This window comes from Uranotaenia lowii, unplaced genomic scaffold (assembly GCF_029784155.1).
Source record: "Uranotaenia lowii strain MFRU-FL unplaced genomic scaffold, ASM2978415v1 HiC_scaffold_564, whole genome shotgun sequence".
NCBI lineage: Eukaryota > Metazoa > Arthropoda > Insecta > Diptera > Culicidae > Uranotaenia > Uranotaenia lowii.
In genome coordinates, this window is record NW_026598494.1 from 2225 (window position 1) to 25000 (window position 22776).

Here is a 22776-nt window from a genome sequence, read left to right on the forward strand (position 1 = left end):
TTCAATTTTCTAAAAGGATTAGTGAAACCTGATCTGAAATTAATTTTTTTGTACATAGTTTTTTAAATCCTTCTTTTTACGTCTTGAATATTTATTTTTTTATGTCAAAATCTATGTTTTATTATAACGAAATCCTCCTTTCGAACTTTCAATGAAACATTTATTTGTTTCGCTTGAAAAGTTCTTGAGTTATGCAAAACACATTTTATTGGAGCCACTTTCCTCTTTATACAGTGAGCGAAATAAGAATAGCACCACTATGTGTTTTGCTTGTTAAAATATGAATGATTGAAAATTACAAAAATTTTCTTCCACAGTTTGTTCTGAATTGCTTAACGGATAAATCAAGCATAAGTTTACTTTTTTTGGACGTAGCAATTGGCGTTGAGGACCAAAAATGTGAAAAAGGGTGCGAAATAAGAATAGCACCACTTGAGTTTTTCAATAAAAACAAGATTATTTTTAAAAATTTACTGTGTAAAAGTGAATAATAATGCTTCTACGAATTATTTGAATAGATAACTGCATTTTAAGGAGTTTTCCAGAATTCCAAAGATTTTCAAAGGTTTTAAAAGGGGGTTATAAGAGATGCTCCTCTAGCGTTAAGGAATTTGATATTTGAGCTGTAATTGTTTACTAAACTACTTACTTTCTTCATTAAAATGACGTAAAATGATGAAACAAACAATTGGGATTAATTTTGAATAAAAAAAACATAGGTTGGAAATCAAAGCCTTCGATTTTGTTCAGTAAACCACACTGTTTCCAGTTTCAAGTCGTAGATGGCAGCACTATCTTGCAGTTGAAACCAAATATAGTCCATGTTTTATTATAACGAAATCCCATTCAGTTGATGTGATTAATGAGAAAAACAAATTGAGAAATCATTCGCCAGAATATTGAATTTTTCATCTCAATAAGGGTGGTACAAATGATTTGACATTTATTTACTTCTTCTGGTTTCGACGTTTTGAAAATTAAAACCATTTTTTGATTATCATTCCTTGTACTATCGAGTCATTTTAACTACAAGTTTATTTTTCAAAGGATATTCTTATATACACCAAATGTTAAATAATAAAACAGCTTTTCTCTTTTAATTTTTTATGAATTCTTACCACAAGGGTCATTCTTTTCGAATGTTTACATTAGCAGACGAAATTATATTGGAAAATTAATAGCACATCATTAATTTTCTTCTCCGTAATAGCGAAATCTATATGAGACAAAGAGTAGAATCGCATTGATGAATCTCCAAAAACGACCTTTATCAATTATCACAACCGATGAATTATTTAAATAGTTCAACCAAGACAACAAGTTTCACGTTATCGGTTGACAAATCTTTCAGATAATAAATATTTCGTTAAATTGTACTTCAATCAGTCTCTTCATTCTAAAAAGTCGTTTTTTGAAATTCATTAATATAACAGAAGTGAAAGTTAGGAACACGAGCTAGTTTGAAAAAAAAAAATCAAAAAATAAGATGCTTATTTTTGCCTTTCAGACAGCTTCAGAGTTTTAATCACTGCTTCATAGATAGAAATGGAAGTTTCCTTAAGAAATATCTAGGAGCAGAGAAGGTGTAGGAAAAAACGATCGCACCATTTACCAAAATGGATCCTGATCTATAACCTTTCCCCTATGTACACAACCCTTTTCTTGGATATTTGTATATAGATTCGCAGACGTTTAGACGGTTTCTATAGTTGGTGATATTGACTTGCATTTTATTCTAAATTTTCCAAAACTAGGCTTTGGATTATATGGGAGCAAAAGGTTGTTTATTGAACCTAAAAAGTATCCTACTAACATTCCTCTATATTTCCAGGGTGGCCAGCGAACCGGGAAAACCGGGAAAAAACCGGGAATTTAAAATGAGACCGGGAAAACTATATCATTCATGACTGAACTTTCTCTTGGAAAGTTTACAATCTATAGTCGTTTATTCCAAGATTGTTAACCATTTGGGAGGAGCATGAAAATGTCGGGATTTTATATTAATTAGTAAAATGCCGAGAAAAGTCGAGGATATTTGAAAAATCGAGATGTCTCGACCACAAACTTAGCTTATTTCTTTGCTCAAGCATATTGTGCACTGCAGTTGTTGTTGCAAATGTTTTTAAATTAAATAAACGTTTTACAACTGTGAAGTTTTAATACGTTAAGTCTTGGTAGTTATTTTTTATAGCGTTAATTAATTAAAGATTTTTACCATTGTGCACTTTCTTTGCGAATATTTGGAAAAAATATAACTTAAAAAGCTGAATGAAGAAATAAGTGAAAGGAATTAGAAAATTTGAATTGTGATGTGAATTCATATGTTGAAATCAGACAGTCTTCTATTGAATCCACATCTCAGACACTAAGATTCAAGCTTATCTTATAACTAGAATTATACACTAATTCAGAATTGACGAAGCTCGAATCGGCATCAGGAGCTAATTTTTTTTCAGAAAAACCCGTTATACTGAAACGAAACTTGGAAAAATTAGCAGAAATATATCAAACACATTTACACTGGAGGAGTTATTTTGAAGAATCCGACTAAAATATCGGATTATTTGATGAAAAAAAAAAATTAATTTTAATAGAACGTTAAACAAGATATATGAATTCAGTTATTTAGCCATGAAGTCTTACCTCGGTCGACAAATTTACTGAAAAGCTATTTTTACAAAATTTAATGATCAATGGTAGTATTTAAATAGATTGAACAATGAGAATTTTTTTTGACGTGGCTTTTCTTATTTTCAGCTGATTTCAATTTAGTTTACAGTACCTCATGAATAGTTTGAATGAATTTCAATTGTCAAGCATTTTCCAGACGCATTTTTGAATGCATTGTTAAGCAATCATTGCGAAAATGTGGAATACGTAATATGTTCGATCACTTTTTCTGTCGATTGCTACTAAATTTGAAATCAGGAATCAATTGACATTGCCAAAATACCCCGTATATAAATTTTCGAATTGATGCGACACAAACTTACGTAGCTGTTGCTGAAACAAATTTAACAATTGATATGGAAGACCCCCTTTTTTGTCATTTGATATAAATATTGAAATCAGAAATCAATTGATCGTCCCAACCCCCGTGTATGAATTTCGACACGATCATTGCAGATCAATGGCATTTTATACGAAATTTGATTTCTGAAAACTCCCGTGTGCAAATTTTCAAAACAATCCATTGCATAATAACTTTAATATCGCAAAAACAGTGAAAAGTTAATATGGACGACCCCTTTGGCCGACTCCTGACTCAAAATTGGATAATTGGAATAGTTGTTCGTCCTTCATAGTTCCTATGTAAAAATTTTCCCCTCAATCCGACGTATAATAACGTCAATATCACAAAACAATTGAAAAGGTAATATGGATGACCCCTTTTGCCGGTCACTTACACTGAATTTGATACCTGAAATCGTTTGCAACTCATTAAAAATTCTCGTGTACCAATTTTCATCTGAATCCGATGTATAATAACGTCAATATCGCAAAACTAGCGAACAGTGAATACGGACGACCCCTTTGGCTGACCCCTCACACAAAATTTGATACCGGCAATCGATTGCCCGTCCCTAAAAACATCCGAGCGCCAATTTTCTTCTCAATCCGATGAATAATAAGGTCAATATCACAAAAATATTTAAAAGTTTATATGGACGACCCCTTTTGCTGACTCTTGACCCCAAATTCAATACCTGTAATCGCTTTCTTATCATTCAAAACCCCCATGTGCAAATTTTCATCACGATCCGACGAAAAATAACGTGAAAATCGCGAAAACAATATTTGTCTTGTATGGACGCCCCCCTTCAGAAGGGGTCAACCGAAATTCTGAAAACATTTTTCATCATTCCTGGTCCTAATGAGCATCTATGCTAAATTTCAGCTCTCTAGCTCTTAAAACGGCTGAGCCTTTAGAGGACAAACAAACATACAAACAAACAAACCCACAGAAATTGCTTTTTATATATATAGATGTGTATAAACATATCTACTCAGCATTTCGAGTTCAATGATTTAAGGTGGATATGAGTAGTCAACCAAGCTAAGCTAACTTTTGAATGCATGGAAATTGATAAGAAGAAGCTCATTGACAAAATTTTTTTGGCAGGATCGAGAAAAATCCAAAAAAGTCTAAATGAAAAACATAAAAACAGATAGAATCCACTATCCGGTTTAATTTCCCATTGTAAAACGTTTAAGGAGCCCTAGAGGATCTAACAGTGAGCTTAAATTTGAATTAAAGATAAATATGATTGATTTCATGAAGTTAAGGGATGTGAGAGGTTTTATCGAACGAAATTCGAAAATTCTGGTTCCTCTAGCTGACTAATAAACAGGCCTGACTTAACATATACAAGGTAAAAAAGCCACCGGTAAAATAATTACGGTGGTCAAATTATGTGCAAAATATTTGGACCGCTAGCTGGAAGAAATTTTGAAAAATTTCGTAATAAACAGGAGGCTGATGATCTGTTGAAGCTACAATTTAGTCAGTGTTTCATAATGATTGACAGGACGAATGGCTAAATGTACTAAGAAGACTGCCTTTAAAGGCGACCGTTTCCTTGCATAGCACTTAAATAGGTCTCACAAAGTTTATACTCTGTTTCGGCTGAATCTAGAATTGCCAATACGCAAAAACTGTGGTGGAGTGATAATATTAGTCAAACATGTTATTTTTGTGCCAAAGAAGGAAGAAAATCGAATAAATTTGACATAACTTCTACAAAATTCGAATTTCTGAGAAATTTTGAAGGTCAAGCTTCAAGAAACAGATAACGTTATCAAAATTAGCCTTAATTTTAAAAAAGAGTGTTTCATGGTATACATTATAGATGGCGCCGTGGTGAACAAAAATTAAAATCGAAAAACTTCTTCATTGGACGCTATCTTAAAAACTACTTGATAGAACGTCACAGAAATTTGCACATGTGAACATTCAATGACTAAGCAGCTTCGTTTAAAACTTAATTAATTTCAAACAAAAGTTATTCACAAAACAAAGTGTTGCATTTTTTCGAATACACTCCTTTTATCATCCTACTAGAAAGAGAGGGGAATCTCAAAAAATGAAAGCAATATTATAATGGTTTCATTTACTTTATAAATTACGCAAAAAAGTTATGAATGGTACCTCCCTCCCGTTCCAAATACCCTCGTTTCCAAATACCCAAAACCCAAATTGGAATCCATTTTCTTGTTTAGTTTTCGGGTTATACAAAATAATGTATGGAATCCCTCCTCCCTGCTTCCTATTTTCCCATTGCGAGGATGGAGGGGTACCAAATCATTAAAGAAATATTTCTCATTCTTTGCCAAATATGGTTCTATTTGCTTGATTATTTCTTGAGTTATGCAAAAAATTGTATGGGAGCCCCTTCACCCTTCATATCTCCTCATTGAAAGCCCATACCATCATAGAAACATTTCTTTTGCTCAAAAACCTTACTGCGCCAAATTTGGTATCATTTCGCGAGCTATGCAAACATGTTACTTTAGTTGTAGAGACTTCCAAAGGGAAGGGAGGGGGGGAGGGGGGAGGTGACGAGACTCAAAGCATTAAAGCAACCATCCCCAGCCTCGAAAGCTCCCATATGTTTAGTTTTTGCGCAAATCGGTCCAGCGGTTTTAGAGTCTAAAAGGAACAAACCGACATAAATGATTTTTACAATGATTCTACCTTTTGTAGTTTAAATGTAAGTTTTGAACATTTTATTCGAACTATTACTCAAATTGTTATTTTTCTTTAATGTTTTCTTATAAAAATTAATTAAAATTTTAGTTATTTTGACTAATTTCAATATTGTGTTTCTAATTGAAATCTATGGTTGGTAGCGACTAATTGAGTTCCAATGTTTTTTTAGGTACACTTCTTTTTTATTTATTAAATCGTGTGCTTCATTCACTTTCGGGTGTACGCTGATTGCTTGATTGACGAGCCGTGAAATTGTTGTCGGTTCAAAGCTAATTGAAGCAACTCTCGGAACGTGACTGGAAACTTGATAATCCGAGGAATACACTCATCACATTTTTTTATTTTTGGTTTCGAAGTGATAATGTTGACTTTTCAATGACAGAAGCACATTCAAAAGAGGATTTGCAAGGACTTCTCGCTTCAGATTGCATTAGGAATGTGTAATCCTCCGTTGGAAATTAGTTCGAATAAAAACGATAAACAGTCGATTGCCCCCCAAGATATCAAAGTTCAAAGAATGTGCCAGAGCCACAGCTTGTTTGTTTGTTTGAAGTCTCTTGTTTCTTCTTTGTCCGCCAGTATTTCCTTGTTAGAAAAGACTGTCAACATCGTCGGATGACTAATGCCGAAGACGTTAGAAACGCACGGGCTATCACATCCTATCTGTGTAAGCGATTTTACGCCAGCAGCTCGGTGTAATACGAGTTGTGATTCTTCCTCGTCCATGCGATAAGATTATGGTGTTGTGATTTCGCACTGAAGAGTTTGTTGAAACAGCTGTTTTTGTTGTTGCTGCGAGTCAAAACGATTCCCATCGAAAAACAATCGAATGGTTTCTGTTCGGCCGAATCGAGCTACAAGTGTGATTTTGTTTTGTTTTCTTATCGGCCCTCTAGCCAGAAGCATTTCCATCGCTTGCGGTTGACAGTTTTAATCTTTGAACCTTCTTTTTTCTCCGGCGATTTTATGATTAGAAAATAATTAGCAAGGGTCAAGGTTTGTTTTTGAGGTTGAAGCCATTGTCAGAACTTAATCATGTCGTGTATCTATCCCATTCAATAGAAGTCTTTGTTCTCTTGAAGATTTTCAGTTGAAGTGGGTAGTTGGTGAAATTTAGAGCATTCGTACTCATTCACCTGTCTGTTGTTTTCTTTGAGTTAGCTATTATACTTGGGATTGTCAAACATGGCCGTAAAAAAGAAGGAAAAGGTGGATTTTGGATGTTAACCCTCGTGATACCGTAATGTTCTTGAACACTTCATAAGATTCTACTCTTTACTGAAATTTTTAAATTCTGATTCAAACAAAACTTCACGATAATTTAACCCTTCATTTTAATTATGAGGCAATTATGAGGCAAATGAAAAAAATATTATGAGGCAAAGCTCTTCCAAGAGTATGAACAAAAAAACGTGTTTAAAAAACGTGTGTCGTGAGAAGAAATACTATGTACATTGGAATGCCCCAAATGGCCCGACTTTTAAAAAAGTTACGCACTGCAGGCTAAAATCAATCATATGCCTAGTACTCATGCCAAATTTGGGCCAGACCGGATCACGGGAAGGGGTCGCTCAACGAGCCTGAAGTTTGTATGGGATTTGGAGACATTTTGTTCAGGAGAAACATGAAAAGCCAGTTTCAGGCTCGTTGAGCGACCGCTTCCCGTGATCTGATCTGGCCCAAATTTGGCATGAGTTCTTGTACTAGAGGCCTAGGATCAATTCAAGCATGCAGCGCATAACATTTCACAGGTTTTGAATTTCCCATAAATTTGAGGCAGTCTAATGTACATACATAAACAAATAATATTTGAAAACCACTAGCCAAACCAGAAGCCTTGAAAGCTGAAAAATGGAGTAAATATGAACACTCATCTGTGAACCAGTGCAGAAAAAAAATTTCAAAATTTCTTTCAAATCCATACAAAGCATCAAAATCTGGATGTAGAACAGTTGATAACAACATTCCAGCTGGATTTCCTATGATCAGATATTCAAAATATTGAACATTGTTCAAAACGATTTTCGTTTCACGAGGTAGGTAATGATTTTCAAATCATCTGAAATAACATCATTAGGGTTCGGAAACTGATCGGAAACCTCTTATAGCTATTAATCGGATGTTAAACTACCACTTTTGGTACATACTCCATTCAACCGGTAAAAAACTAGAAACTAGATAAGAATCCCAAAGTTCATTCATTTCATCATGCCAAAAATTTTCTCAGAATTTTTGCCACCCATAGTCGTTTATTTTCAGATGGCAAATCATTGGGGATAAGCGAAAATAAGTCGGAATTGTGATTTAATGATGATTATAATGCCGGAAAAGTAGGGAATTCTTAAAAATCGGGATTCTTGAGCTCAGCGCATACATTTCAGTGCTCTTTACTGTTCCAGTTCCAGTTCCAGTTCAAAAATAAAATAACGAAACTATCGTAGAAAAATAATTCGACCATAAACTATTTTTTAGCTTACGGATATTGTTCAATGAAAAATAAATTCATTTGAAAGGAATAAACTTTTGATTACTGTGAAGCTAGAAAAAGTGTTGGTTTTGGTAATTAACTTTTAAGTCGTCAATTTATGGAAGAATTTTGTATTATGTTTCATGGTGCACTTTCTATTCGAATCTCTAGAAGATCTAAAAATCTGAATAAAAAATAGTGAAAACAATTAAATTTTTTGATAATATTGACACTTTTAAGTTGTCATGTGAATTCATACGTTGAAATCAGATAGTGTTTTTAAAATTAATTCACATTTTGAAAACCATGTTGAACTTCATCTGCAATTTTTTTTCAGAAAACACGTTATGCTGAATGAGCTGACATGTAAAAAACATTTTTAAAATGAGGGAACAATTTAAAGAGTCCGACAGAAAAATCGAATGAATTCGTTTGAACAAATAAAAATGAAATGTTAATAGAAGGGAAAGAGATGGATATGATTATAGTAATTAATTCAAGTCCTAGCTCACTTGTAGGTGAACCACTTTTCTTCAAAAGTCAAATTTCACATAGGTCTTATGTTCAAAGGTTGTTTTTGAATAATGTTAACAATGAGAATTTTATTAGCAACTTTACTCGTTTTTGGCTGTTTCAATTGAGTTCACGAAACATTTATCAAAAATTACAATATTCAGAAGGTACCTACATGTTTTTATCATAACCATACTCAAACATAAAAAATTTAGGAAACAAAAAAATTAAATTAAGTTTCCACCATGTTGTTTAGTTGATTGAAAAATGTACAAAAGATTTAACAAAATACCAAATTTTATAGTGAATTCAGTATACACAGGGCTGCAAATTATCAGTGTCAGACAGCCAATGTCAGCCGACTTTGATACTGCTTTACATGTCTATGTCATGCGATACTGATTTTTGGTCAGCGACATATGCTTACAATGTCATGACCAAGTTGAATGAACGACATAGTGCTTACTATGACTTTTTCCTTTCTACAGCCAACAACTACATTTTTTCAACTGTTTTTCAACTTATAACGTAAAATTGCTCCCAACACAGCCAGAAAATGAAATAGATAGACGACCGTATGTGTGATGCGAGTGGAGCGCAAAAATGTCATTCAATATTGACATTGCTAAATGACTGACATTGTAGCTTGGTCATTCAACTGGTAGACGATATTGATATCCTTTCGATGACATTGACTACTAGACGTTGGTCGGGTCGAACGAAATTGACTGAAAATTATCAGCCTTGAGTATACATTCTGCGCTTTCACTAGTTACAACATTCTTTATGAGAAAAAAAATTAGAATCACAGATCACAATTCATTGAATTACGGAATCACTATTGATACTTTGGAATCTTATAAATTTAAAATTTATCCCAAAAATCAGAATTAAATAAAACAAATTTCACTTAAGAATAATTTTCATAATTTGGATTTAGATTTCATATGTAAAGATTTATTATAAATGTGCATTTTAAGGTCGCACTGAAAATTAATACTCAGAATTTTGAGAAATACCCATACCAAATTCAGAATCCGGCACTTAACAATGAGGATCTTATTACGTATTCTAAATAGTAATATAAAAATTATCCAACAAAAAATTCTAATTCTATATTTAGGATAAGAATCGAAAAAAAATTGAACAATGTTTAGTGAAAATAAGATTCAGCAGAATCTGTTCTCACAATTGCAGAAGAAAATGCAATTAACATGAAACTTGATATACGATTCCGGAGGTGAGCATTGAAAATTAAAATTAAAATGAATCCAAACTTAGTTTTGATATATGGATCGATTATTGAATACGATATTCTTGAAATATATTTCATATTCAGAACTCAGAAGCAAGAGCTCAATAGTAAAAATCAGTATCAGAGTATAAAAAAGTATTTTAATTGGATACTTAACTTGAAACTTTGAAAGTATTCAACGGCATCAAATCAAAACCATGATCAAATAGAAATAAGAATTTTCCCTTTAAAAAAAGCGAAGTTGATGTGAAAAACTGGTTACTATTTTGACGAGATTTTGCAGGATAGAGTTAAGGTTATCATTAAAAAAATATATTTTCTTATCCTTATGTATTTCATTCTGCAAGTACTTTATTTTCTATAGAAATCCCAACGAACTGTAATATGAATAATCTTTCAATTTCAAGTTTGAATTACTAAAAATTTACGTTCAACTTTTATAAAAATGTTTAATTTTTTTTGTCAAAAAACCTAATAAATTTAATAATTTGTGTATTTTTAACTGGGAGAATCAGAAAATTTCAATAGGAAAAACCGGGAAAACCGGGAATTTTAAAATGGAAACTTGCTGGCCATTCTGAAACACGCCCGAACATATTCTGTTGCCAAAATAGAATATTGCCAAAATCTAACGGTTTTATTTCTCAATATTTTTCTTCACTTATTACAATAAACAAAAAAACTATAATTTTTATCATTCACGTAAGTTTTAGTGAATTTTTGATCGTTTGAATTTTTTTTTAATCATGTCTTATATGCATGTAGAACTTTTCTTGTTTTGTTTATAGTGTTTGTTTTTTTGTCATATTTGTTTTTTTTGTCATTCTTTTAAATGGGGTTTTAAATGGAGATTTTTTCCAAGTAAAACTTTTACCGTATAGGTAGTATCGAAAAAATACGCATTAATTAACACAATTTAACGACACTATATGACGTTCATGAATTGATATCAGTTTTTGATTGTAAGTTTTGATTAACCTTTTGTATTGAAACTATAAACTTGAATTACAAAAACCCTACCTCGTTTTTAGTGTTTTCGTGTAGAAGTGTAACTTAACAAGAACAGAGTTTGAAACGAACCATTTTAACTTCAAAATTAATTAATCGAACACTAATCTTATACATCGACAAGTTGGAAACCATGTAACAGGCGTTTTACTCTCACAGAATTAGCAAAAAAAAATCTAAAATCTAATACTCTTTACCTTATTCCTAAAAATTTGATTGAAATAGAATCATTTATGTCTTTCAAAATTTTATGCTGATATTAAATTTTGTTCAAGAAACCAATTTCAGTCTCAATTTTATATTGCTTTTGTTTTTCTCAGCATCTCATTTGAGCAGGTTTTGATAAATTACACAATGCCAAAAAAATTACATTTTTCGGAGGTGCAATGTATTTAAAACGTAATTTTGACTAATTTGAGTGCCCTGAATCTAAAATCTAATTATGTAATTTTTTTTATCAGCTTTTGTTATTGAAATAACTTTTCAAAATAGCTTTAAATTATTTAAGAAAGCAAAACTTGAAATCAAAAACATAACATTTTGAAATATAAGATTAGAATCAATCATCAACTTTCATCAAGACTTCAAGTCACTTTGAGTTCTGCGATAAAAGTTATAGAAGTTTTCTATTTGTTTTGTTGGAATTTGGTCTGACAATAATGTCAAAATTACTTGTAATGATTTCTTTCCCAAGTTATAAAACTTGGGATTACTTTTTAAGAACATGCATCATCTTCATCATCAAAATATTATTTCTTATTTGAATGAAATATAATAAACGAAATCAGAATCAGATTTCTTCTTCACTCAAAACTGACACATTTTAAAAGTACATATAATCAAAACTTAATGTGATATTTCAAGTTTGACAAAAGATTCGAGTTCAGGACGCTAAAATCTACTAAATCAATTTTTAAAATATGAGCACTAAAATGCTGTTCCCATGAAATATGAATTTGAATTCTATAAATATTTTTTTATGAAGATAAATCGTGTTTATTAAAAAAAATCCTTCTTTAACGTTAAAAACCCCATCATCTTCATTTTCTTTTTTTTTTAATTTTCAAATTATTTAACCAAATTTTATAGTACAGTTTTTATAAATTTTGAAATAAATATATCGAATTTTAAAGACAAGCTATTTAAATTTTAAGAATTATTTCCGATTAGTTTGTCTATGTTTTTCAATTTTGAATTTTTTTATTCTAAAAACATAAAATTGTTTTTTTTCCTAATCAAAATCGCGATTTATTTTTTTTTTTAAATTCAAAACACTACAGCGGAATCTGTTGAAAATGAAAAAAAAATGTCAATTAAAACGAATATTAAATATCAATTACTGTCATTTTCCTAACAATTTTTCATGGTTAATGTTTTACCTGATCTGAAATTTATTTTAGGATTCAGATTTTTTTTTTCAAACCTTAGTTATGGAAATATTTATTTCAAATTTGAAAACTAAACTGCTTAAAAAATATTTTGAAGCAAATTCATAGTTCAGCCTTAGAAACAACATTTTATAAAATTTATCAATAACTTACCGAAAATATTATTCATCATGATTTGTTTTGATTTTTTTTAATTTTGTTATCAGTAAAATTTATTATTTTTTGAGTTTGTGTGATAATTATGAGTTAGAAGTTGGTTATGAACTCATTTTGTTGTTAATTGTGTATTTTTGGTATTATTATTATTTTTAGCGAAATTTTGGTTTGTAAAGAGAAGCTGTGCATCATCTTCTGAAACATCTGTTCGTTTGTGCATTTGCGCCAATAATTTATGATCGTGGCAATCGAGCTTGTACGGATTGTGCTTATTCGCAAAAAAATGGTATTTCCTATGTTTCCGAGATAAAGAGTTCGCCAGAAATTGATTTTATAAACATTGCTAATTCCTTGTATGAATATTGAATAAACATTGAGATTTTTAGAACTGACTGACATCATTTAAATTAAGTAATTATACTTTGTGTTCATTCGTTTCAACTCATCTTACACAGCAAAAAATTTCTTAAAATATACGGAAACTAAAACAGGAGTGATTTTTTTTCACAAGTGTAATTAAAAAAAAAGATTTAATTTTCAACTCTTATTTATGTAATTTTAGTTTTTTTTCAAAAAGTGAATGGAAATAAACTGTTTTAGTATAATTTTACATTCCTTGATACAAAGATCAAGCGGTAAATGAAATTTATACCACAAACAGTGTAAAATCATATCTGTTTGATTTAAAATTAAATGGGAAATGTTGAAAATGTGTAAATTTTTACTTAGATTCAGTTTGCGCATTGAAAACACCCTGGCTATGCCTTGTCGCCTAGGTATCATTCCTTAGTAAAATTTTAAATTTTTTCGATACTTAGGAGCACCACCCGATTACTAAAACTGAGGTGAAGCCGGGTAATGAGGTGCTGGCCTCGGGGCTTTTCACTAACCATCAGCCAATCGGTTAAAGGTCCGATCAGTAATGATTATTTGACCGGGAATCGGGATGGGTTATTTTACACAAAACACTACACACCGTGATAACAATCTTCAGCCCTACAAAGGCTGCTGTTTGCTGCTCGCGTCACATGACACAATACTGCTCATTGTGAAAATAAACTTCAGCCTTACAAAGGCTTTATTTGTTGCTCACTTCATATGACACAATACTTCTCACTGTGACAACAAACCTCAGCCCTACAAAAGTTACTATTTGCTGCTAACTTCACACAATACTACTCTCTGAGATAACAAACCTCAGCCCTACAAATGATACTATTTGCTGCTCTTTACACAACACTACTCACTGTGACAACAAGCTAGCCTTACAAAGGCGATTATTTGTAGCTCACTTCACATGACACAATACTTCTCACTGAGATAACAAACTTCAGCCCTACAAAGGCTATTATTCGTTGCTCACTTCACATGACATAATACTTCTCACTGTGACAACAAACTAGCCCTACAAATGCTACTATTTGCTGCTCACTTCACATGACACAATACTTTCATTGTGACAACAAACCTCAGCCCTACAGTGGCTACTATTTGTTGCTCACTTCACATGACACAATACTACTCACTGTAAAAACAAAACTCGGCCTTACAAAGGCTACTATTTGTTGCTCACTTCAGACGACACAATAATACTATCACGACAAACCTCAGCCATCTAAAGCTACTATTTGTTCCTCACTTCACACAACACAATACTACTCACTGTGACAACAAACCTCAGCCCTACAAAGGGTACTATTTGTTGTTCACATAACACAATACTATTTATTGTGACAACAAAACTCCGCCTTACAAAGGCTACTATTTGTTGCTCACTTCACACGACACAATAATACTATCACGACAAACCTCAGCCCTCTAAAGCTACTATTTGTTGCTCACTTCACATGACACAGTGTTACACATTATTCAATCGATATAAAATACCCTCGCGCGCAATACAGCTCATTGGCAAGCCCAGCCCTGGTTCGCCAGGGTTTGACTTGTCAGAGAGCAACCGGAGTTTAAATGAGACACATTCTTAATCCGCCCGGTGTATTGCGGTCTCCTCTCAATCCTTCCCATTTCATTTACCTAGCTTTCCCCCGCGGTGAAAAATTTTGGCCTCAAAAGTGCCGTGTAATTTCTCATAAAGCTGCCGCATGAAAAAAAAGAGCGTATGTATTAGATCCAAACAAATATTTATTGCTGAATTTTGACTGGTTTTTTTTAAAGATTTTTATTTCTATATGTTCGTTTTAATTTTGAAAAGGCAAACTTAATTCGATCACGACCTACATAGGTTGCGGGGAAAGCATCCGTATTTTAGACAACAATACTTAATCTGTAATTTTGTGAGTCAACCAAAAACTTTGTGACAGAGTTTCGAGTTTTGTTTAGTAATTAATTAAATCATTTTTTTAACAAAAAATCTTTTTTTATATATCACACGAAACCTTTTCATGAATTCGATATATTTTGAAAAATACCGGTTTTATCGGTTTTATCGGTTTTATAAATTACAAATACCGAAATACCGGATTTGAAAAAAAAAAACGGTAAATCCGACCACTCTACATTTTTCACATGGGACAATCTTGCATGGAACGGATGTTCAGCTGTTAATAACGTCAAAACGTTGTTAAACCTCTTTTATGCTAAAGTTTCTGTACCTATATAAATTGAATAATTCATGAAATTTCAGTTTCTTGTGAAATTTGGTTTGTATATTTTTTTTAAATTTTTATTAATGACCTTTTAAAACCTGAGTTTTCATTCGGGTCTTTGGTATGTATTTGTTAAAAATGTTTGTCACTGGTTTCTCAATTTGAAAATAAGGGTGAAACTTAAAAACTATTACATACACTAGGTAGTTCAAACGTTTGCTCCCATAAACAGGGAAAAAAAACTTATAATTACAGAGAAATTAGTCCATATAATAAATCCGTTGCAATTTCAAAAGCTCCATTCATACCATGTAAGGTAGAAAAAACTCGGTCACTCTCGGCTCGGCACCGAGAGCTTTCTCCTTTAATTAGTTGGTTTGTGTGGTGCATGTGTGTATTATTGCATAATAACTGTATCTGTTCACTGTTCACGGCATCATTCCAAGAGGTGACATACGGCAGCGAAAATAAAGTTATGGGGAAACTACTCTTGATGCCGCCCGGTATGATGACGCACCCGCTGGCATGCGGATTTTGTAAGGCGAAGCTGCGCATCATCTTCTGAAACATCTGTTAGTTTGTGCATTTGCGCCAATAATTTATGATCGTGGCAATCGAGCTTGTACGGATTGTGTTTGTTCGCAGAAAAACGGTATTTCCTATGTTTCTGAGATCAACATGGATTTACAATAAGATAAGATGATCATTTGTTCGCCAGAAATTGATTTCATAAACATTTCAAGTTCCTTTTAAGAACATTGAATAAACATTGAGGTTCATAGAACTGGCTGACTTCATTTAAATTAACTAATTATACTTTGTGTTCATTCGTTTCAACTCACCATACACAGCAAATCAATTCTAAAAGTATACGGAATCTAAAACAAGAGTGATTTATTTTTTAACAAGTGTAATTAAAAAAGATGTAATTTTAAACTCTTTTTGATGAAATTTTAGTTTTTTTCAAAAAGGAAATGGAAATAAACTTTTATTTGACTTAGGATGAATTGCAATACAGTTCTATGCTATTTTAGTAGAACCTTTAATATTTCAGTTATCCGGTGAAGATACGCGAATCGCTAGGGACACAACGTTAGTTTCCTGCGGGCTTGTGATATAGCTCAGTTGGCAAGTCTGTTGTCTCCTGAGCCGATGTCCGCGAGTTCGAGCCCAAGAGTAAACATCGAACACAGTTGTACCGGATAAGTTTTTCAATAACGATCCGCCAATTGTAACGTTGATAAAGTCGCGAATGCCATAAAGATGGTAAAACGACTATAATCGAAACAAAAAAAAAGTAAGTTTCCTGTGCCACCGAATCATTTTTCATAGTAAAATAAATTAACATTAGATTAATAAATTGCATACCACATAAACTATGCCTATACCTATTTATAAAATTTGCCATAGATTTAAAATTTCTTTCCAGGTCCGTATCCTTTTATAAAAGAAAACTGTTTACTCTATATAACTGCATATTTATTGAATATTTTAAGTAATTTTCCTTTCCACTAGATATTTTATAATATTTATATTTTTAGAAGGAATGCATCTGGGGATAACCCAAAGAAATTATTGCAAGCGGCACGGGTAGCCGGCCATTGTAGGTTTTTGAGGGTTGGATGCCTTCCTTCGACGAACCATCGGACCGTGGAAGCCCTAGAAGAAATTTGAAGGCCAAGCCACACAGACATAGGCAGGACCTTGCTACCGATGGGGGAACCATACATACATACATACATACAAAGGAAATGGAAATTAACTTTTTTGGTATTATTTCACATTCCTTAATACCAAGATCAAGCGGTAAATGAAATGTATATCACAAACAGTGTAAAATCATATTTCAATTTTTAATTTAACCCTTAATTTCATAATGTAACCAATTTGTAACAATTAATGTATGACAAAAGTGAAAATCGTATTAATTTTTTTTCTTGATGTACTCATCATTTCCAACTGTTAAAAACGATTTTTTGGGGGAAAAATCATGAAACGAAGGGTCAAAGTTAAATGAAAAATGTTGAAATTATGTCATTTTATACTAGATAGATTCAGTTTGCGCATTTGAAACACCCTGGGCTCGGTTGAAGTCTCAATTATATCACTCGGATATAATTGGCTATGCTTTGTCGCCTAAGTATCATTCCGTAGTAAAACTATTCCCGTTTTTCGATACTTAGGAGCACCACCCGATCACTAAAACTGAGGTAAAGCCGGATATCGATGCTGGCTCCAGGTCTTTTTACTAACCTTCAACCAATCAGTTAAAGGTCCGATCAGTACACACCGAGACAACAAAGCTCAGCGATCCACAGAAAGTGTACTATGTATGCCGTGACCGGGATTCGATCTCATACCCGCTGGCTTAGAAGACTTGAAGGCTATCCTCTACGCCAAGGGCTTAGTCTCCAACATCAAATTTAGAATAATATTAGACTCACTAAGGTTGCCTGATTGCCTGGATTTTGCCCAGATGTTTTTACTTTATTTAAAACACCAAAGAAAAATTTAAATGGCTTGATAGTAACTAGAATTATGTATTTTGCGTCCAAAACACTTTTTTTGAGCAAATTTTATATAAATAAACTGGCTGATGTGTTTCGATAAAAAAACAACTTTTCGTGTTTTTTTCTGTTTGATTTTAAATTGAAGAATTCCTAAATTTGCCTGGATATTGTCCAGATTTAGGGTTGTAAACTTTGAAATCGAACGCCCGGATTTTGCAAGATTTTAGATAAAATAGCCCGAATTTGCCCTGCCCGGATAAGTGCGGAAAAATTTCTGGTGAGCTAAGTTTTAAATCTTTTCCGATGTTCTTTTTCCTTTTTTTTTTTTCATAAAATTCAAATTTGTTGCCTGTGAACGGATTGTGGAATATGTATCTGATACATTATTCTTGATTTTCAGTTCAGTTCATCAATGGGACAAAATCCTGATTCGAATCTTGGTTTTGCATTTAAAACTAAAGTTTGATTCATTTTCCATGTTCTAAACTCATCATTCCGGAATATCAAAAGAAAATACTTGAAATAACAAAAAAAAAGATTTGGATATGAAATTTTTACTTCTTATTCTTATGCAGAATTGACACTCTATATATAATGGTGATACAGAATTGAAGTATCAGAGTTTCAACGGTCGGAATTTGATTCAGATTTACTAGTTCAATTACGAAAAAATGATTGAAGAAAGAATTCATATAGAAAATCAAATATTCTTAATTGGAATAAGAGATTTCTGGTTAAGGATTCTGTTATAAAATTCGAAATCGATCTCAAAATAGGAATTCAGGATTTTTATTCTGGTTCAAAATGCAGAATTCAGACTCGGAATTGAATACCAAATTGCCCAAAACAAAACACGAAACAAGTGAAAACCACAAGATTTTAACTTATTTTTGAGATTGCGTTCTTTTAAAAATCAATATATCAATGTAAACTTTTTCAACAGAATTTTAATAATGAAATAAATTATTAATGATAATTTATTGTTGATAAATTACCTTTTAAGTGCAAGTCTTAAAGTTAAGGAAAACATAGCTGGAAATATATTTTATTGGTTTGTTGTTTAACATTCTTTATATTGTAGATACTTCAAAACAAAGATTTTAACTAAAATCTGAATGTATAAAGTTAACAAGATTTGAAACTAAATTTGATTTGAAGCCCAAACAATTTTTTTTTCAAATGAAACCTTTATGATTTCACATTTATTTTTTAAAGATTTAAAAAACTGAACACTCTATTTTTCAAAAAAAATGATTTCAAAGGAATAACTATTACCTAATATAACAGAATTTTAACACGAAAAATGAGATCATTTTAGTATCACTTTTTTTTTACTATTCTTCATATATATGCATTTTTCAAGTAAATAAGTTATAGGAAAAAAATTGTCACCATAACCTCCCCCATGAGGCAGTTCTTCCTACGGCCTACGGTTGTGCACGATATTTACAGCGGTTTCGTTGATGATGACTGTACACATTAATGGTCCTTGTTGAGCTGTCACTGACGTTTGTTTGTGTGAAGCATTCCATTTTAGACAAAAAGCTTGGATGAAGAAGTTTACTAGAAATGTTCGCGATCTAATCTCCTTTCACAACGAAATCAGAATTTTATATCGATGGGCTGACGTCAAATCAATAAAAAACAATTACAACTAGGTACAATCTTTCTCTTCAGAAACGGCAGACTTCTGCATTTGATTCGATCTTAATTTACACACCTCAATAGAATTTTATATCATAAACCGTGTTCCGTTTTAGTGCATCGTTTTTTTTTATCTAAAATAACACAAAATTTTCTTACTGTGTAGTATTGTTATTAATGGAACATTGGTTTCGTTTACCATATTCCATGTGCGTGTAGGTACCTACCTTTAATTTGAAGCGCTATCAATATTGCGGTCTTAATGTTAGTTTATTTGAATGTTATGTTATCGTCCCTTGTATCAGTTACTATATACAAACATTGGTTACATATGCTTTAACAAGATACAGAACAACATTCCCATCAACGATGTGACAATTTTGCGTTGATGGACAGTTAACATGCAACGGAACGATTGCAAAAGATAGGTGGAACATCTGCTGTTATAATAGTATAACAAGCTATTTCATGAACATCCTATCAAATAAGAATTACTTTTTTCTTCATGTAGTGAAGATACGACGTTACGACGTTAAGATACGATCCGTCTTTATCATGGTCGAAATGCTGAGTGTTCTAAATTATCAGCAGCTACACATACGATACTAATGTACCTTGTTATACAAAACGTATCCCATAATTATGTATGTGTATGAAAAATTCTTATTTGTCTTATGTCTTTCTTCCTCTGATCCAGGTTACGCCTTCCTAGTCACCTGGATCACGGCCTTCGTCATGGTTGTGGTTCACGAACGAGTGCCAGATATGAAGAAATACCCCCCACTACCGGATATCTTCCTCGATAACGTTCCGCACATCCCGTGGGCCTTCCACATGTGCGAAGTCACCGGCACCTTGCTGTTCTGTATCTGGCTTTGCGTGCTCATCGTGCACAAGCATAGGTAGGTGGAATATGGTTTCCCTCGCTCCCCCAGTCATTCATATGTAACAATTAATTCTTTTCCATCCTCTGGTTTTAGAATGGTTCTGCTGCGACGATTTTTTGCCCTGGCCGGGACGGTATTTCTCCTCCGTTGCGTAACCATGCTGATTACGTCGCTCAGCGTCCCGGGTACCCACCTGGAGTGCACTCCTCATGATCACAAATTTGACGACAGCACCGCCGTGAGGATAACGGAAATGATTTATCTGCGCATCAGCCGAGCTTACACCATCTGGAGCGGCCTGGGAATGTCGATCCAGGGCGTGAGGACCTGTGGCGATTACATGTTCAGCGGCCATACGGTGGCGTTGACATTGCTTAACTTTTTCATCACCGAATGTAAGTGTTTTTTTTCGGTGGACTCTGGCCTTGGCACAGATTCCAATTGATGTACCACAACAGACAGACACCGAGCTGGTACCCGATGATGGTATCAGCTTGAGGGTGGATTGTTGTCGTTTGAATTTTAATCATTAACCTCCGCCGGTTCTTTTTTTTCTCCCCCGCAGATACGCCGCGTAATTTATATTTTCTGCACACACTGACCTGGCTGCTCAACATGTTCGGAATATTTTTCATACTGGCCGCCCATGAGCATTACTCAATTGACGTCTTTGTTGCCTTCTATATATCGTCCCGGTTGTTCCTCTACTATCACACGTTGGCCAACAACCAGGTGGGAGTAAGTTGCCATTTTTTTTTATTTTGTTACTAGCTGACCCGGTGTGCTTTGCTACACCTATCAGAATCAAATGATATTTTCAGAAATCATTCACATTTTTATTGTTTTTGGTATTATTTTGAATAAAATTATGACGAAATTAATAAGCAACCACTATAAAATGAGAGCTTCAGCTGGAGTTTCAAATTGCAACACAAATCATAACTTATATTCTGAATCTTGATCTATAAATTTGTTTTAAAGATCTGATTATTTTCATCTGTTTCGTAAGTTTCGCCCTAAAAAAGTAGGGTCCCAAATAAATCGTTCGCAAATAATCTAACTTATAAAGTATGGTTGTTTTTGCTTGATATGTTCTGGATTTATGCTAAAAAACTGATAAGAGAGCTCCTCCCTGTCCTTCCCTTAACCCCCTGCTGAATGGAGATCGTGATCTTTAAGAATCATACCCATTTTTTTCGTTCCAAAAAATCCTCTTATATCAAATATAGTTCCATTGGTTGATAAGTATTTAAGCTTTACAAAAAAATGTATATGGAACCCCTTCCTTTCTTCCCCTCTCTACACTGTAAATCGTAAGAGTCTATAACAATCGTAGAAACATATCTCGTAACCAAGTACCTTTCCATGCCATATTTGTTTCCATTTGTTGGCTTCGTAAGTATAAATTGAGAACATATGCTAACAAAATTGTATTAAGCTCACCTCCCTCCTTCCATGTACCTTCTCACTGAAAGGAGGATGATGTGTCAAATAATCATGGAGTCATACCAAAATGATTTTCCATATTATGTTTTGTCCATTTCTAGGATTTTGTAAAATAAAAGTTAAATGTAAGCTTCCCTCTTCCCTTCCTTTATTTTTAATGCCATGCCAAATTTGGTTTTATTTACGTAGTAAATTTTTGAGTTATGTATAAACTTGAAAGGAAGTACCATCCCCCTTTCCGTTCTCTTCAATAGAGGGGTGATAACTTAATATTCATAAAAGTATTTTTCGTAATCAAATACTTTTTGATGCCAAATTTGGTTTCATTTGCTCAATGAATTCTCGAGTTATGCAAAAAAAAATGGAAACTCCCCTTCTTCCTTTATATCTTACCACTTAAAAAGTACGGCTTCAATTTATAATAGAAACATTTCTCGTATCCTAATACACTCACATGTCAAATATGATTCAATTTGCTTGATCAGCTCTCCAGTTATACTGAAAATTGTAAGGGAGACCTCGCCTCCCCCTTTTCATCCACCTCTTCGAAAGAGTGAGGGATACCAAATATTCATAGAAGCATTTCTCGTACCCAAATATCGTTCCATGCCAAATTTGGTTCCATTTGCTGTTGTAGTTCTTGAGTTATGCAGTAAAAATGGTATGAAACTCCCCTCCCTCTTTCCTTCCTCCCCGCTGTAAGAAGGAAGGGGTCTCAAACAATCATTAGAACATGTCACGTTCCCAAATACTCGCCCATGCCAAGTTTGGTTCCATTTGCTTAATTACTTTCTTAGTTATGTTAAAAACTATAAAAGAGGCCCCTCCCCCCTTTATATCTCCCTACTGGAAAGAGGGAGGGGTCTCAAATAATCATAGAAATATTTTTCGTATCCAAATACCCTCCCATGCCAAATTTGGTTCCATTTGCTTTATTAGTTTTTGAACTATGTAAAAAAATATGAAAGAGGCCCCTCCCTCTTTCAACTGGAAAGAGGGAGGGGTCTCAAATAATCATTGAAATATTTTTCGTATCCAAATACCTTCCCATACCAAATTGGGATCCAATATCTTGATTAGTTCTCGAGTTATATGAAAAATTGTAAGGTAGCCCCCCTCCCCCCTTCCCATCACGCCACTGAAAGGAGGGAGGGGTACCAAATATTCATAGAAATATTCCTCGTTT

The 22776-nt window shown here is 33.1% G+C and overlaps 1 protein-coding gene across 1 annotated transcript; it reads left to right on the plus strand.

The window, feature by feature from the left end:
• Positions 1 to 19958: 19958 nt before the first annotated feature.
• On the plus strand, positions 19959 to 20882 carry LOC129760304 (ceramide phosphoethanolamine synthase-like; the record flags this gene model as incomplete). Its single annotated transcript, XM_055757945.1, has 3 exons — positions 19959 to 20159; positions 20238 to 20539; positions 20710 to 20882. Coding segments are annotated over exons 1-3 (642 nt in total), but the record flags the coding sequence as incomplete, so codon positions are not given.
• Positions 20883 to 22776: the final 1894 nt, after the last annotated feature.